Here is a 19,182-nt window from a genome sequence, read left to right as displayed (position 1 = left end):
TACAACAAGGAAGCAACCTTTACTTGAGAAAATTCTGCAGGCAGCAAGACAGAAGACTGCTGAAAAAGCAGGAAGGGAAATCCTACGTCAGACTGCAGAGGATGAGACAACTCTGGTTTGTTTGGAAAGACCAATCAGTGGTCTGCAGTGTTTTAACTCCACCTTGTTTAGTATCAGATCAGGTACCTCAACAGAAGGGTGTCACACAAGAGTCACACAGCCACCAGTAGCCCCACAGGAGCCACACACTGAGGAGCCAACTTGCAGGATTCCGCACACAATGGAATGTCTTGAGGAGATAGCTACACTCTTTGTCCAGGCTGATCAGAGGGAGCTGGAGTCTTTTGGCGGTCAGCCATCCTCTTGTAGTGAGCCAAGGGAACACTGACCTCTGCAGTTCTGGGAAGAGCAGCGGCTGATAGCCACAGGTGCATTGCAAGGGCGAGAGACAGGCTGTTGGACTGAGGATGGTACCCCACGGAGAGACTGACAGTGGTGCCAAAAAGACAGCAGAAGGCCTTCCAAAACTGGGATATGAACTGGGGACCCCAAACTGACACTGTATCCCTTTGAAACTGACAACTAACAGTGGAGAACACTAACCATTTCCTTGGCAGAGGGCAGCTTTGGCAGAGAAAAGTGAGCCATCTTGGAAAATCTGTTCACTAATGTGAGGATGGTCAGACCAGGGGCACAGGCAGCAGACGCAGGACAAGTGGTCATATATTTGCCAAACTGTCTCTCCATGGACAGCCACCAGAAGCATTGTTTTATGACAAAGACATTTCTCTGTACTTTAGGATGACAAGAGAGGAGGGAGTTGTGAGACCAATGGATGACCTCGGAGCAAAGAGTGGCAGGAACAAATAACCGGTTTGGGGGATATTAATTCACTGCCTCCCTCTCCCTGATGCCCTACACAACTGCTTCAGCTTCCCAGGAAGAGGGTGGTATGTTGGTGGGAGACCAACTGAGCTGAGACAGGGTCAAAAAGTTGAGACCAGGCATCAAACTTAATTTTTCTTAGAATGTATGACAAGAAAAGTTTAATCCGTTAAAGAAAAGAACCAATCTGGTCTGTCTGGCATTTAGCTGCTTGGTGGTCCAGATGTACCGAGTCCAAACCAAGAAAGGTTGCACCACTTCCTCCATCAAATGATGCCATTCCTCCCTGTTCCCCACATCATAATTCTTCTCGGCAGGAGAGAGTTTCCAGGAAAGGAAGGCACAGGGATAGAGCTTGTATTTGCCATAAACGGCTGAGAGAGACAGCTCTGATTCCATTGTCCAAGGCTTTCACCTCCACAGTAAACTGGAGATGGGGATCTGTGTGAGGATAGGTGCTGAGGTGAAGCTCTCTCTTAACCTCCTAGAGTTCCTGATAAAGCAACTAGAATTTCTTTCTTTTTCAAATATTTTTTTGGGCCTTTTAGTGGCTTAATTTGACAGGACAGCTGAAGAATGACAGGAAACAGGATGCCAAAGAGAGGGGATGACATGCAATAAAGGGCCACAGGTCAGATTCAAACCCTGGGCCACTGTGGAGAAAGACACAGCCTCTGTACATGTGGCACACGCTTTACCACCTGAGCTATCGGGGCATCTGCAAACTCCAAACCAATTTGAGTGTTGTATTCTGATACAAAAAACCCCAGGAATGAGATGTTGGAGACACAGAGCTTGCAATTTTTGCTTTAGCAAAGAGTTAGCGGTCAAGGAGGTGCTGGAGAACCTGACATATGTGCTAGGCTAGGGTTAGTCTTTTCATCCACGGAGAAGATGAGATGATCATATAGAAAGACTAAGACAAACTCATTCAGCATATAATAATAAACTTTATTTATATAGCACTTTTTAAAAACACAGTTTACAAAGTATTTTGACAAAACAAAGCAAAATTGCAGAGGACAAATGAAATAAATGGCATTTATAGTTAAACAATTTGAAACAAATAACTGAAGAACAGAAGTAATGAAAAAAAAATGTATAAAATGAGAAAAATAAGGAAATGGAAATAAATCAAATAGGTAATATGAACAAAACAAATAAATTAATATAATAAACTCAAACGGTAGGAGCAAAAGCAAAAGGATGACATCAAATAAAGGCAAGTCTATAAAAATGGGTTTTAAGAAGTGATTTAAAAGAGGTTACTGATCCTGCGAGCCTTATCTCCTCAGGCAGGGTGTTCCAAAGCTGAGGGGCCCTGATGGCGAAGGCACGACCACCCTTGGCTTTTAGTCTCGACTTTGATCATCGTGGATCAAGATGGCCGCGAACAGCAAAAAGCCGGCGTCTCTGCGCTCTCAAAATAATAAAGAGGATGATTCTAATAAACATGATGACATCCTACACGCGATTGAGAGTATGGAAAGTAGAATTTCTAACAACATCAAAAGTTTGGAGGAGACGATTGCTGATAAAGTAGCGGCTGCTGTCCGTGAGAAAATGGAGATAATCCGGCAAGAATTCAAGGAAGACATTGTGGATCTCTACTGCCGGGTTAATAACTTGGAGGCGATCGTGAAGGATAACCCCCTCCTGGACCCTCAGTTGAGCTCAGAGGTGTGTGATTTTAGTGCACGTTTGAAAGTTTTGGAAGACGCCGCGGCACCGGGCCCGAGCGTACCTGGAGTGAGGAGTGATTTAGCGCTTAACGTGGTGATTAGAAATCTTCCACACAGAGTGAATGAAGTCACGCTGAACTCTGTGAACTGTCTAATTAAAGAAGGACTTAAAATCAAGGACATTGAGTGCGTGTCTGCAGAAAGGAAACAATCACGTAACAACAAACCGGGGGTTATAATCGCCAAGTTTGGCTGTCATGAACACAAGAAATCTGTAATGAGTAAAAAAGCAACGTTACAGAAACACCCGGAGTACAAGAAGGTGTATATTAATCATGACATTGCCTATGAACAGCGAGCTATTGAGTCCAGCTTCCATGCGATTTTAAAGGAAATCGGTACGGACAAACTCGCTATTCGAGGCGGGCGTGTTGTTAATACTACCCGGCCAACACGCAGCAACACCACGGCGGGGGAAGCAGCCCAGCGTTAGGTTTCGTGCGGGTTTTGGAATGTACAAAGCTGGAACATCGACACATCATCAGAAAATAATAAAACACGTTCACAGTGTATTAAGCATCTGGGTTTGGATCTAATGGGAGTGGCAGAAACTCATCTGACTGGTGTACAAGTTGCATCTGTTGCTGGATACAGGTGGTTTGGGCAGAACAGAACCAGACTGCATCATCGGGCTCGCTCTGGATCAGGGGGAGTGGGACTCTTTATTAGTGACAGAATGTGTACGGACTACAACTGTGAAATCCTTGATGACTCCGTGGAGGGTATATTGTGGCTGAAACTGACTGCTAAGCCCCACCTCAGTATAAACCAAGTGTTTTCTGTTGCTGTTTGCTATTTACCACCAGCTAATTCCACCAGGCAGGTGGATGCAGCAGCCTTTTATGAGAGCCTTCTTTCAAATGTATTTAGATTTCAGAAACTTGGTCCCTTTTGCGTATTGGGTGATTTCAATAGCTGTTGTGCAAATGTACAAGATTATATTGAGGGGGTGGATGCAATAGATGAACGAAATATAGTGGATATTGTATCTAACTCATATGGGGAATTACTTATTCAGTTTCTTATCAGTGCAAATTGTTGTATTTTAAATGGGAGAAATTACCATAATAATGATTTTACATGTGTATCATCGAAGGGTCTGTCAGTGGTTGATTACATACTAGTGCCTTATGAAATTTTGCACTGGTTTAGTGACTTTAGTGTAATCAGGAGTAAGGACCTCTTTACACAGGCAGGCTGTGTCTCCACTATTGACACATTCAGAGCTATTCCTGACCACTCTTGTCTAACATGTTCTATGGCCCTTACTGCTGGACTAATATCTCCTTCCATGTCTACCAACCAGAGGAATGAGGATATGGTCTCGTTCACTGCTTTTGATTTATCCAGCATTCCTGATCATTTTCTATCAAGTGTCTCATGTCAAACAGCACTGAGGGACTGTGTAGCACAGTTGGGGGACCCTGCCGCCTGCCAGCTTGCTGTGGATGCTGTGTATACACAGTTCTGTGAAATTTTAAAAAAGGAGATGCGAGAACAGATTCCTCACAGAGATGTCATTATTCAACATGGCTGTTCTAACAAAAAGAGGAGGAGTAAAAAAGTTTGGTGGACAGAACAACATTCCTCATTATGGAAGGCTTTATGCTCAGCAGAGAAGGAATGGACATCTTGCCCCACTGGTCCAGTTAAGACACAGGCTAAAGCTGTAATGAAGGACATTCAGAAGCAGTTTGACCGTTCAGTCCAAGCTGCTAAAAGACGGTACTGGAGATTACAGCAGGAAAACATCCAAGAACTAGTGAGTAACGACCCAAGGGCCTTCTGGCAGCAGGTTAACCAGCTCGGTGTTGGTAGTGAACGTCACCCGGAGATTCCCTGGGAGGTCTTGAGGCCTGATGGGACTGTACAGACTGATAAATATGCTGTTTTAGAGACCTGGAGATGTGAGTTTGCCAGCCTGTTCCAACTTAACAATCACAGTGACCCTTCCAGCACAGTTAGAGTTACTGCATATGCACATAACCAGGGCTCCTTCATGAACCAGCAGATTACAGAGCATGAGATTATAAGGGTTCTACAAGCAGCTAAAAAAGGTAAAGCTTATGGATATGATGGGGTGCCAGTTGATGTATTGAAAAATGGTAACACACTGAATATTTTATATAGGCTTTTTAATTATTGTTTTTCAAATGTTGTGGTACCAGAGCTCTGGAAATATGGTATTATTAACCCTATCCCCAAAGCTGGGGGAAAAGATAACAGAATACCTCTTAATTACCGGGGAATCACTTTGACATCTTCTGTATATAAACTGTTTTGTTCTGTACTGTATAATCGTATTGCTGAATGGGCTGAGGCTAACAATATTATAGCAGACGAGCAAAATGGGTTTAGAAAGAAACGGAGCTGCCTTGACCATATTGCTACTTTAACTACAATCATAGACACAAGGAAAAAGTTGAAGAAAGCTAGTTTTTGTTCTTTTATTGATTTTTCTAAAGCTTTTGATCATATAGACCGAAACATGCTCTGGAATAAGCTGTCTGCACTAGGCCTACATGGTAATATTTTTAATAGTCTTATTGCTTTGTATGAAAATGTCAAATGTTGTGTTCGGGTTAATGGATGTCTCACAGATTGGTTCCCAGTTGAGATTGGAGTTAAACAAGGGTGCATCTTTTCTCCCATTCTGTTTGCCATGTATATAAACGATCTGTCTTTAGCAATTAAGGCCTTAGGTAAAGGTGTCTCTATTGGTGATGAAAAAATATCCATACTGTTATATGCAGATGACATTGTTTTGATTTCTGAAACTGAGGAGGGGCTTCAGGAGATGCTCAATCTTGTCCATAGCTGGTGTCTCGACTGGAAATTGAACGTAAATCCCGATAAAACCAAAGTGGTGCACTTTAGAAATCCATCAATGCCCCTGTCTGAGTTTAGTTTCTCCTGCGGCTTGTTCTCCTTGGAAACAGCTAAAGAGTATAAATACCTGGGTTTGACGTTAACAGAATTTCTAGATTATAATAAAACTGTCAAGAATTTAGCAATGCATGCGAATAGAGCTCTAGGTGCAATCATAGCAAAATGTAAATGTATGGGTGGTTTCCCCTTTAAATGTTATACTAAATTGTTTGAATCCCTGGTCCTGCCTATTTTGACCTATGCTGCTGCTGTCTGGGGTTACAAAAGTTATTCTACTGTTAATGCTGTGTTTAATCGGGCATGTAGATTTTACCTAGGTGTGGGTAAATACACCCCAAATGCTGCTATACAGGGTGATATGGGTTGGAAAACTCCATGGCAACATCAGTGGTCTTGCATCTTTAAAAACTGGCAAAGACTCTGTGGTATGCCTGATAACCGATTATGTAAACGTGTTTTTCAGTGGGCGGCTCATTTGACAAATGTAAAAAATTATGTGCAAACGGTAAAACGATTTTTTGGTTCTATGAATTTATCTCATCTCGCTCGTACAGATATGGTTTACTCAAGTAACGACCTTAAATGTTTTGATATGGCAGTGTCAAAGGCAGACGAGGAATCATGGCTACAGTTAATAAACAAACCAGAAGGGAATAAATTACGCACTTACTGCCTATTTAAGGGTGCATTTGAGACAGAGCCGTATGTAAAAAATATATTATCAAGACAACTTAGAAGTGCCCTTGCTAAATTTAGATGTGGAGTTGCTCCTTTAGCAATAGAAACTGGTAGATATACAAACATCCCAGTGGAGAGACGCTACTGTACTTTATGTGATACTGGCTCCATTGAATCAGAAGCCCATGTTCTTTTACACTGTGTTATTTATATGGACCTTCGCGCTGAACTATTTAGTACACTTTCTAAGTATGTTAACTTTAATGATCTTGATGATACAAATAAATTGTGTGTCATTTTAGCTGGTAAACATTGCATCAAGGAATGTGCCAAAGCCTACCACCTCATCCTTAATAGAAGATTGTTTTTCATGAGCTCCAGTTTATAAAACAACTGCCTTGTGTTTTTGTCTGTATGGTACCATAATGAACGTTTTTACTTATCTTTTACATGACTTTTTATTTTTAGTTGGTGTCTCACAACTCTTTTTTGAGTGGTCCCCAACATTTTTAATTTTGTCAAGGGGGGGGTTATCTATAAAATGAAAACTGTATTTTTATATTGCCTATGTATTTTTAATGTTTGTTGTGGAGTGACACCGAAATAAAGTTTATCTATCTATCTATCTATCTTGGAACGGTTAGAAGGGCCCCGTCCGAGGATCTAAGGCTGCAAACTGGCTCGTAGGGAATTAAAATGTCTGCTATATAGGTCGGAGCCAGACCCAAGAGTGCTTTAAAGTGATCAGTAAAATCTTAAAATCAATTCTAAAATGGACGGGGAGCCAATGAAGGGAAGCTAGGACCAGTAAAACCAGCTAGAAGCCTAGCTGCTGAATTCTGTACCAGTTGGAGGCAAGATAGTGATTTTTGATTGATACCGGAGAGAAGGGAGTTGCAGTAATCTAATCTGGAAAAAATGAATGCATGAATGACTTTTTCCAGGTCCCGGGGTGAGAGCTTGTGTCTGATTTTTGAAATGGCTCTTAGTTGGTAAAAACAGGACTGGACCAGTTTGCTGATGTGAGGGATGAAAGTGAGCTCTGAGTCAAATTGGACACCAAGATTTCTTGCAGTGGGTTTTATATTGACAGACAGGGGACCAAGGGCTTGCTGAAAGAGGCTGATATGGTTTGGGGGGCTGAATAGTATGATTTCAGTTTCTGAGTTATTGAGTTGTAGGAAATTTAGAGCCATCCAACAGTTGATATCTTTAAGACAGTCTAAGACAGCAGCTAGGCTTCTTGGGTCACCGGGCCTCAGCGGAAGGTATATTTGTGTGTCGTCTGCATAGCAGTGGAAAGAAATATTATGGTGTTCGATAATCTGGCCAAGTGGGTGCATATAAATAGAAAATAAATCTCAAATTTGAACCAAAATGGCAGACTTCCCGTTGGACTGAGGGTATGGGTCCTAGAGGGTTTTTTGTGCATCTGGTCATGATACATATGCATACCGAATTTCGTTAATGTATGTGCATGTAGGAGGCGGAGCTTAAGGTTTGAAATATTCCAGGGGGCGCTATTGAGCCATTTTTTATTTTAAAAGCCAAACCCATATGAGATATCTTTCTTTGTGACTGGTGATGCATGTGCAAATTTTGGCGTGTGTAGGAGTTTGTCTGTACATATGAAATGGGAAAAGCCATTAGGGGTCGCTACTGAGCTGTCATGCTGCACCTGAGGGCAGTTATGGTATCGAAATCCTCTAAACAGTATCGGAAAAATGAAAATCGCCACACGCCATTCAAAATGGCCAACTTCCTGTTGCAGCAAAAATTCCGACAAAAATAATTCCTGGCTAAATCCTTGAGACCTGAGTCCTGTAAATTTCATGACGATCCGAGAAAATTTGTTTGTGTTTTGAATTCTAATAGCAGCACACCAATGTTCCGAGTTTGGTGAGTTTTGGGGTATGTTCAGGCCGCCAAATATGCGTTTGGAAGGAAGAAGAAGAATAATAATAAACAATCCTCACAGATACAATAGGGCCTTCGCACTGTTAGTGCTCAGGCCCTAACTAAAAGCAGTATCCTTAATGCCAACCCAGGTTTTCAGGCGGTCTAGTAAAATGGCATGATCAACAGTGTCAACAGCTGCACTTAAATCTAAAAGGATTAAAATTGCGCTCTCTCCCCTGTCGGCTGCTTAAAGAAGGTCATTGGTGACCTTGAGGAGGGCAGTTTCTGTGCTGTGTAGAGCTCTAAAACCAGACTGGAACTTCTCAAAGATATTGTTGTGAGACATAAAAGCTAAAAGTTGAGTAGAAACTACTTTCTCTAAAACCTAACCATAAAAAGAAGCTTAGAAATTGGCCTGTTGTTAAGTTCGAAGGGTCAAGGTTTGGTTTCTTTAAAAGGGGTTGGACCACAGCATGTTTAAAGGAGTTTGGGAAAATACCACTTTTTAGGGAGCTGTTAATAATCAATAAAATACTGGGTCCAACAGTGTCAATAACCTCTTTAAGAAACTTGGTAGGGATACAATCAAGGCTGCAAGTAGTTGGTTTCATGTGTGATATGCGTTTAGTTAAAAAGGGCAGTAAAACTGGTTCAAAGCATCTAAAATAACTAATGAATGTCCCTACTGGTCTGTAAAATTCGGTCTGGGGTGTAATGTTTTGCCTAATATCGTTGACTCTATTTCTAAAATAGTTTAAAAGAGGCATCAATAAGAGGAGGGGAGGAGGGGGTGGTTACTGACTCTATGACTTTAAATAAAATTCTGGGGTTGGAGTGTTTTGCTAAAATTGAGTTGGGGAAGAAGCATGTTCTTGCTTCCTTAACTGGTAGTTTAGCATGGCATCTTTCCAGGTCACATAAAACACGTGTAAGTCTGTCTTTTTTCATTTCCTTTAATTTCTCCCGCAGTCTCTTTTCAACGATTGGGTGGAGTTGTTTAGCCAGGGCTGCAGTGCTCCATTTGTTTTTTTTATTTTTGTAGGGGGCAATGGAGTCCAGGACAGACTGACAGGTGTGGTTAAAAAGGGAGATCAGCTCCTCTGTGTTAAAATCGGAATTAAAAGCAGTTAAAGAAGCAGTAAAAAGCTCAGAAAACTTGTTAGCAGAATTAGTGTTCAAAACTCGGCCACAGACTGGTGCACTGTAATTAAAAGGTGTTTGGGATAAAATCATATTGAATAAAACAGCTTTATGATCCAGCACACAAATATGCTTAGTAGTGAAGTTATCTGGGCTGAGGCCACTGAACAAAACCAGGTCAAGGATGTGACCCTTTGAATGTGTGGGCTCTTGTACTGCCTGAGTGAGGTTAAAAGACTCCAAAATATCCATAAAGTCTGTGGTAAAAGATTGAGGAGGGCAACAAACATGCATGTTAAAATCACTTAATTTGTCGTACTTTAACATAAAATGAGATAAAAGGATATTACGGAGAGCATCATTCACCAGAGCCTGAAACACAGCAGGAGGATTTGTGGGGCCAAAAGGCATTAAGATGTACTGGGACCACTGTCATGATTCTTATACTTGCCAAATGATATGCATTTCTGAGATCTAACTTGGTAAAGTCTTTAGCACCTTGCAAAAGTTAAAATGCTGAAGATATCAGAAGTCGGGGGGTACCTGTTCTGTTTTGGTGATGTCGTTCAGACCTCTGCTGTCAATGCACGGATGAAGTGTCTTGTTTTTTCTTGTCAACAAAGAAGAATCCAGCCCTAGCAGGTGAGAAGGGTGAACAATGATGATGATACCGCAACAAGAGAAGAGTCGATATATTTCAGCATTGGCTTGCAATGTGCCTCAAAGAGTGGACTGACTGTGACTCTTGTTGCAAAGAAACACTCAACAGGGCACACTGTACTCTATAAGACTGATAGACCAAATAGCAAAACAGCCTATTAACACACTTATGTATGAGCTTTAAATCAAAAACAGAACATGCCAGGCCCGTTAAAGCCCTTACCTTTAAACAGAAGCAACAACTGAATCTGAAGGATCAGCTGCCTTTCCAAGTAAGCTCCCTTGTTTCCTCATTGACATAACGTTATGGTGAGCAGAGCAACACAACAGCAATTCATTAATTAGAAATAACCATTAACTAACAGTCTATTAATAGTTAACTAATGTGTTAAGTAATCATTTACTAATGGTATTCATGTTAATTAAAGGTGATAATTAATTCATGATTTAATTGTTTATTAATAGTAATAACATAAACAAGTACACATCAATTAACATTAATTAATGGAGTAATAACCATTAATTAACAGTTAACTGATGCATCAAGTAATCATTTATTAGTGTTGTGCATGTTATTTAAGGTGTTTTCATATAGAAATAAATAGTTTATTAACAGTAACAACAACAAGGCACATATATTAACATTACTTAATGGAATAGTAACCATTAGCAATAAGTCAATTAATAGTTAACTAAGGTGTCAAGTGATCATTTAATAATGGTGTTCATGTTGTTTAAGGTGTTTATTCATATATTATTTAATAGTTTATTAAAAGTAATAACAATTACAAGAACACATAAATTAACATTAATTAATGGAGTACTAACCATTAACTTAAAGACAATAAATAGTTAACTGTGTCAAGTAATCATTTACTGATGGTGTTTATGTTAATGAAGGTGTTCATTTATACATTTTTAGTAGTTTATTTACACTAACAATAATAATAATAAGGTTACATTAAATAACATTAGGTTATGGAGTAGTTACAATTAACTAACAGTATTTAACCTAGGTTTCATGGTTTTATGGTGTTCATGTTCATTGAAATGTTGATACATTATTTGATAGTTTGTAAAGATTCTATTTACAGTCATAACAATAGTAATGATACCTTACTTAACATGAATAATTGTGTCTATCTTAATTAAGTTAATTCATACATTGTACATAGTTTATAAAACCTCTATTAACTAGACATTTTAATTAATAGATTGCAGTAGTAAATGCAGTAATAAGCATTAAATAACCCCTTAGTTACAGTTAACTCATGTGTCTGTTAATCATTCATTAATGGTGTTCCTGTTTAATATTATCAATTTATAAAGATTATAACATTAGTTAGCACAATAATAAGCAGTAATCAATAGCTAATTAATAGATTAATAACCACTGAGTTACTGTCAACAAATGTCTCATGTTAACATTTATTTATGGTGTATTATGTAGTTTTGGGTTTGTATTATTACCTCATTAATATTGTAAATATGAAAATTCTGAGTTTGAATTTCTTCTCCAAAACTACATATTGCCTCTTTCAGAGTTTACATATTGTATAATGTACTTCCTAATATTAGCATGCTCTTCATGACCCTTATTAACGTGTTGAAACATTAATTCATTACATAAGATTTCTTAAATGCACAATAAGCGTCACTTAACTGTAATTAACCATTTATTAATCCGCCTTGTGACCCTTAGTGTAAAGTTGAAAGCATTCATCCCTTAAGTAGACTTCTCAAATAAATAAGAGTGCTGAATATGCATTCCTTAACTGTAATGAACCATTTATTGGTGTTCCTTGTGACCCTTACCCCTTGATTCTACTGGGCATGTCTCTGCTACCTGGTGTGTCTGACGCTGTTTTATTCCACCCTGCACGCAACTTTATATTCCACTGGGAGTGATTCAGAAGCGGAACGTCATGCCTGCATGTTGTTGACTTTGGTCAAATTTTAACTCTACAAACTTCAAGAAACCAGAAAGGGGAATGCACCTCCATTAGACATTGGGGCATATCATGAACCTAATATCTAGATTTACTCTAGACCTCATGGTGGCCCTAACCCTAAATGGCAATGACAGTAAATTATCTACTAAACAAACTTAAAGAATAAAGATAGGGGAATGCATATCCATTAGACACTGGGGCATATCATGAATCTGATATCTAGATTTACTCTAGACCTTATGCTGTCCCGAACCCTAACCCTAACCCTAACCCTAAGTCTCACCATTAAACCTATGTGACAAGGAAGTTTTTAACTCAACAACCTTTAACTGACTCTTAGCTAATGTTTACTATTCCATTAAGTAATGTTAATATACGTGTCCTGGTCATTTGTGTTACTATTAATACACTACTAACTACTGTCTGAACTAACACCTTAATTAACATAAACAACAACATGGTAAATAATTTCTTTACACATTAGTATTAATTGACCATTAGCTAAAGGTTATTACTACATTTTAATGCCCCCCTATTTGTGTTACCACCTAATTTAATGCATTATCCATGATGATAAAGATACAGAAAAACAGAAATTCATTAATAGTACAAATAGTATACTGTCAATATTTTAGAACCCCCCTAAAATTTTGCAAATCATGTTTTCAGGGGCGCACCTGTCTAAGTAAGAGGAGCCAAGCTCTCCCTGGCCCCCCATAGTTCATACCCTGATGAAATGTAACAGATGCATTAAGTATTCATATCTTGCTGACTGCTCAACCTGATGGGATTTTTAATTTAGCTGGAGACTTTAATCAAGCCAACATGTAAACTGTCCTCCCCAAATTCCACCAAATTTAACTCAACTTCAGGACTGTTTTGAGTGCACTCACTGGCATTTATTTGCACAAGATGAAATAGAAGGTTAGTTATACTGTCCTGTTTTATATACAGAACTACATTGACAATGTCACTTCTGACAAACTGCTTTCCAAAACAACAAACCATGGATTACTCATCTCATTTTCTGTCGCTTATCCGTGAGGGTCGCGGGGATGTTGCCGCTCTATCCCCCCTTTCAGGGGGTTGCGGGGGTTACTGGAGCCAATCCCAGTTTTCAATGAACACACAAACCATGGATGACTAAGGATGTTAAACTCCGCAACAGAGCCTTCAGGTCTGGTAATAATGATATACAGTGCTGCCAGATCAAACCTGAAGCGAGCCATCAAGGAGGCAAAAACAACCTATGGACAGAAAATCAAAGGACGCTTCAGGGAGGGTACACTTGGCATGTTTGGCAAGGCATCCAGCACCTCGCAAATTACTAGGACAGCAAAGAACCAGCTACCAGCAGCAGCAGCAACTCACTATCTGAGGAGCTCAATCACTTCTTTGCTCGCTTTGAGGTGTACGAGGCAGAGACTTGAGACCGCACTGCTACCATCCACTAACACCCTGGCACTTACTGCTAGCATTGATGAGGTCAGGAGAGTGCTCTGCATTGCCTAGAAGGCCACCGGACCGAATGGTGTTCCAGGAAAGGCACTCAGAGACTGTGCAGATCAGCTAGCAGAGGTATTCAGCAACATCCTCAACCTCTCCCTTTTTACATGCACTGTCCCCATCTGTTTTACGTCTGCCCTCATTGTGCCTTTCAACCAAGAAATCTGCTATTAGCAGCCTTAATGACTACAGACCTGTGACTCTCACCTCCACTGTGATGAAGTGCTTTGACAGACTGGCCCTAACACACATCGAGTCCCCTCTTCCACCCACTCTGGACCAGCGTCAATTTGCCTATAGAGCCAAACAGGTCTACGGAAGACGCCATCAACACAGCCCTTCATATTGCACTAACCCATCTGGAACACCCGGGGACATAAGTTCGGAAGTTGTTTGTGGACTTAAGCTCTGCGTTCAACACAATAATTCCCAGCAGAATGATGACCAAACTGCTCGACCCAGGTGTCAGTCAGCACAGAAGCAGATGGATTAAGGACTTTCTGACAAATCGGTCACAGACTGTCAGGCTGGGCAATCATCACTCCCCTTCCATGACACTCAACACTGGAGCTCCACAGGGCTGCTTGCTGAGTCCTCTCCACTATTCTTTCTACACCCACAACTGCACACCAACCCCCAGCACAAATGTCATCATTAAGTTTGCTGATGACACTTCTGTTGTGGTACTGATACAAAATGGTGACGAGCCTGTCTATAAAGCTGAAGTTCAAAAACTGACAGAAGAGTGTTCCATCAACAACCTTGCACTCAGCACCTCCAAAACAAAGGAACTGATTATTGATTTCAGGAAATAGAGAGAGGAAGCTGCTCCTCTATTCATCGGAGGAGACATGTTAGAGAGAGTCACCACCTTCAAATTCCTGGGCATACACATCTCCTCCCAGGATCTCACATGAGCAGTGCACCTAACCCCTGTGGTGAACAAGGCGCAGTAGTGGCTCTACTTCCTGAGGACACTGTGGAGAGCCAACCTGTCCCAGCAGCTGCTGCTGTTCTTCTGTCGTTGCTCTAAGAGCATACTTACCTACGGCATTCTGGTGTGATATGCTAGCTGCACTGCAACTGACAAAAAAGCACTACAGAGTCATTAAAACAGCCCAACAAATCAGCAGCACACAGTTACCTTCACTTGAGCCATATACAGAACCCGATGTCTCCGCCGGGCTACTGACATAATCAAGAACTCATCTCATCCCAGGAAACCAGCTCTTTACTCTGCTGCCCTTTGGAAGGTGCTACAGGTCTATTAAGGAACCAGACCTCAAGACTTCAGAATAGTTTTACCCACAAAGCCATCAAAGAACTGAACCTTGCCAAAAACTGGCTATAAGCAATACTCTCCTATGCAATATTTTATATTTATTTTTATTATAAATCCTGTGCATTATATCCAGAGTTTTATTCTTAACCAAGACTAGTGCAATACACATTTATTATACATGTCTAATATTATATATCATTCATAACATAATCTTAACTGTTCTTACACTTGTTGGTACACTTGATAATTTTTACTCACTTAATTGATTTTACACTTTGTGTGTTTGAGTCGTCTGTCATTTTGCTGTGTACTGGTGTTTTTATTTGTATGACCACTGGGGCATTGCACTGAAATTCCTTTGTACACTGTGCAATGACAGTAAAGGCATTCTATTCTATACGGATTATAAAAGGAAAATGACCCAAACACTAATGGTCCTACTCCCATTTTGTATCTCAAATTGCAGGAGTATGTGGAGGTACCTACATAGGTCAGAGGGGTGTAATCCACAGCCCTGGCTTCCCAGGATCCAACTATCCTGACAGCTCTAGCTGTGAGTGGTACCTGGAGGGGCCCACAGGGCACTATCTTACTCTCAGCTATGGAAACCTAAGCCTGCAGACCACTCCAGAATGTTTTGCTGACTATGTGGAGATCAGAGAGTACAATGCCTCAGGTGAGTATACAAGAGGACTGATTTACTCTTTTTGTGTCTTAAAAGCAATCACCATACAATAGTATACAATTAATTAAAATAACATTTCAAAAATTTGACATGATTGTCTGAGATTGAAGTTGCTTAACAGATTTCTGATGGCAGATGCATCTGCAATTTCCTTACCTAAAATTATATGATTCCCTGACACAAAGAGAGAAGGGGAGGGAAATAGCAGAAAAGTTATGGAGCCAGAATGGTGACTTTAAAATTTGGCATCCAAAAAAAAAAAATGGCATTGAAAACAAAACCAGTACTGAAAAAGAAAACATTGGCATTGAAACATTTGTATTGAAAACAGTTGTATTGGCATTGAAACAAGTATTGGCACTGAAAAAGGAAACTAATTAAAATAATTAAAATCTGAAAATCTTATTATTTTATTTTATTGGGATTTTTTGTATTTTTCAATGACAATCTTCAGATTTTTTCTTCATGTACCTTTTTTTCAGTGACAGATTTTTTTACAATGTCAGTTTTTTTTCAGTGTCACTGATTTTCAGTTTCAACTTTCTGTCACTGTTTTGGCGTCGAGAGGGAGGGGTCTGAGGGGAGGGGCAAGTAGAGCGTGGTTTGCATATGATTTACATATCGGCATCCTGAAGAAGTAGCAACCTGCCATCAGCCCGAAGCCTCTGGCATGGTGGCATTACTAAAATGTCCTGTTCACCGGGAACTTTCAAACCGCAATTAAGTCTGTTTTTTTTCTCTGCTATTTACATGTTTATTCACATGCAACCTGGCCTGTTTGGTTAGCTTTTAATGGCCGTTATGCTGTTTTTGTAGAGGTCCGCTGGAGCGTGTAAGTTACTAACATTAGCCGTGTTGGCTAACTTAACCTGTGGTTAATGCAGGATCAAAAATAAACACCCGCCAAGCGCCGAACACGGCTAAAAGTTGGTTTTGGCAGAAGAATAAATTAACGTCATGTGTCACCGGCCTGGCGGTAAATACTTGTTGCTGCCAAGTAATAATACATCACAACAGCGGCTTACAGTAACATAGCCTGGGACGTTAACATTGACATGATAAACAGCAGGGCTTCGGCTGTGTACGTTAAGCTACTGACATCCCCAGCACACGCACACACACCATACAGCCTCTCATCTTTGAGCCGCTAGCTCAGCTTCAACGCAGGTAGTACACAATAACTCTTACAAGGGCCGCGAATTTGCTTCTGGTGACGATAAAAATGTTCCAACGGACTCTGTTTCCAGCGCGGTCATGGAGAGTCTGAGCAGCTAACTTACTGAGCTGTGACTACCAGCTCTGCTTTTCTCAGTTTACCTGCCACTGGCAGATGAGCCAGAAAGTTAAATGTGGACCCTGAGTAAATGGCAGCTAATGTTAAGTCTCCAGCCCTGTGATGTTTTGCCGTTGTGTTTTTCACAAAGACCCTGGCCGAGTTAAAGTTAACTTTGAACGGCTGTTGTGCTGGTTTGGCAGCGGTCCACTGAAACAAATGCTAAGTTAATAGGTGTTGGCTAGCTAATCTGTGGTTAATGATAGTTAGCCGTTCAAAGTTAACTTTAACTCGACAACTAGACAAGACAACTAAGATGCAAATCACAGACCCTGTGACTATGAGGTAAATGTCCTTTGTTGTACTGTTTACAGGACGCCTACTGGGCCGACATTGTGGGAATACACTTCCAGCTTCCATGGACATGTCTGACAGTTTTGCCTATGTCAAGTTTGTCAGTGACACCAGCGGAAATGCTGCTGGCTTCAGTCTGTCATTTGAAGCCAGTGTTGAAGGTGCAATCATTCAAAAAGATTTCTAGTAAAGAAGGATTTAAAGATCATAAACTACATTAATCATTTGCAGTACATGATATCTGCACATGCAGTACAAATGTACAGTTGTAGTCAAAAGTTTACAAAGACTTGTGAAGAAAATGTATATCATGGCAGTCTTCAGTTCCAATGATTTCTTCAGCCCTTTTTTTTCTGTGATGGAATGAGAATGTATTAACATACATCAAAAATATACATACAGTAACTTGAATGATCATTTTTTGTGATTATAAAAAGTTGTGTGAATCAAATTTTCTCTGTAGCATGGTCTCTTAACTTTAATAGGGTTTGTTTGATACACCCACTAGACTCAGCAACAAGTCTAAGGAGAGCATTGATCTGAAAGAGCACATTATTGATTTGAACAAGTCAGGAAAGTCACTTGGAGCCATTTCAAAGCAGTTACAGGTCCCAAGACCAACTGTACAAACAACTGTTTGTAAGTATAATATAAAGTGCATGTGATCGGCTGATCACATGGAAAAAGAAAAAGCCTTCTGGAGGAAAACTCTGTGGTCAGATGAAACAAAAATCTAGTTGTTTGACCACAATGAGCAGCAATATGTTTGGAGACGAGAAAGTGAGGGCTTTCACCCCAAGAATACCATACCTCTGGTCAAGTGTGGTGGTGGTAGTATTATACTGTGGGGCTGTTATGCTGCCAGTGGATCTGCTGCTCTAAAGAAAGTAAATGGAATAATGAAGAAGGAGGATTATCTCCAAATTCTTCAGGAAAACCGGAAGATTGGGTTTGGGTGCAGTTGGGTGTTCTGGGACAATGAACCCAAACACACATCAACAGTGGTAAAGGAATGGTTAAATCAGGCTAGAACTGAGGTTTTCAAATAGTTTTCTTAAAGTCCTGACTAGAACCCCATTGAGAACGTGGACTGTGCTGAAGAAACAAGTCTGTGCCAGGAAGCTAACAAATTTGGTTCAAACTTCACCGATTCTGTCAAGAGGAGTGGTTCTAAAATTCAGCCAAAGGACTACTTCAAGCTTGTGGATGGCTATCAAAAGCACCTAATTGAGGTGAAAATGGCCAAGGGAAAAAGCAGATTTGGTCACATTTTAAAAAGACCTATAATAAATTCATTATTGAACCAAATTTCATGGATGTTTTTGTAACAAAGTAGCTTGTGTTCCACTCATTCATCACAGAAACATGGGATCACTGAAACAGAAGACTGCCATGATATACAGTACATGTTCTGTAAAAGTGTATGTAAACTTTTGACCTTGACCGTATATGCGAGCATTGTCACCAGAGAGCTACTCCTGAGGACATATAATGCCCAACTGCTGTTCAAATAGCTTCCTGAACATTTATTCACTAAGAAAATGTTTCTTGTCATGTTAATCGTAGAACAAAGAGTTTTACATTTCCTTTCCTTCTACTGCAGTCTGTGGGGGAGAGCTGAATGCTCCCACAGGAACTATCTCCTCTCCCAATTACCCCAACTTGTACCCGCACAGCCGGGTGTGTCGCTGGGAGCTGATGGTGTCACCAGGCCGCCGAATAACACTCACCATAAATGACCTCAGACTGGAAGAGTCTGGTAATTCTTGTGCATTTGACTACGTTGAGGTAAGTCCCTTGCCACTATTCCTCATGTTTCAGCACCTTACGTTTTTTTCGGTTTTGCTTGTACCATCACTGATATTCTCATATTCAACCAAAATGTATTTGAACCACAGGAATTTAGTTTGAATTAATAATGTATCTTTGTGTTTAAGCTTTTTCCAACTCAAGTGAATTCCATTAACCTCAAATGTATTTGAACTGTTGCAGAAATCACCAACAGATACATGTACAGTGAATAAACAGTTAATACACCTACTCAAACTATTTTCAGATTATGTTATAGCCTTGAATTAAAATGCAATAAATATATGTATCTTTCCTACTAATCTACACACTAATTTAATCCTCAAGGAGATAAGAAAAATTATAAAATTTGGTAAAACGTTAAAGGTTGATGGACATATTCATGTATACAAATCATTTAAAACAATAATACATATGCAGAGCTTGTA

General features: G+C 40.1%; 1 protein-coding gene across 1 annotated transcript in view; it reads left to right on the top strand.

Annotated features, from left to right (window-relative positions):
- The window catches only part of cubn (cubilin (intrinsic factor-cobalamin receptor)), a 244,366-nt gene that overhangs the window by 179,549 nt on the left and 45,635 nt on the right, over positions 1-19,182 (top strand). The window contains exons 46-48 of the mRNA XM_084340702.1: positions 15,100-15,309; positions 16,966-17,106; positions 18,549-18,733. Coding sequence (XP_084196828.1) covers positions 15,100-15,309; positions 16,966-17,106; positions 18,549-18,733 — 536 coding nt within the window. The remainder of the gene's footprint in view (positions 1-15,099; positions 15,310-16,965; positions 17,107-18,548; positions 18,734-19,182) is intronic.

The sequence above is a fragment of the Pagrus pagrus genome (assembly GCF_965226575.1).
Source record: "Pagrus pagrus genome assembly, chromosome: 20".
Classification (NCBI taxonomy): Eukaryota; Metazoa; Chordata; class Actinopteri; order Spariformes; family Sparidae; genus Pagrus; species Pagrus pagrus.
Note: the sequence above shows the minus strand (reverse complement) of the source record. Positions and strands in the feature narration are given on the sequence as shown.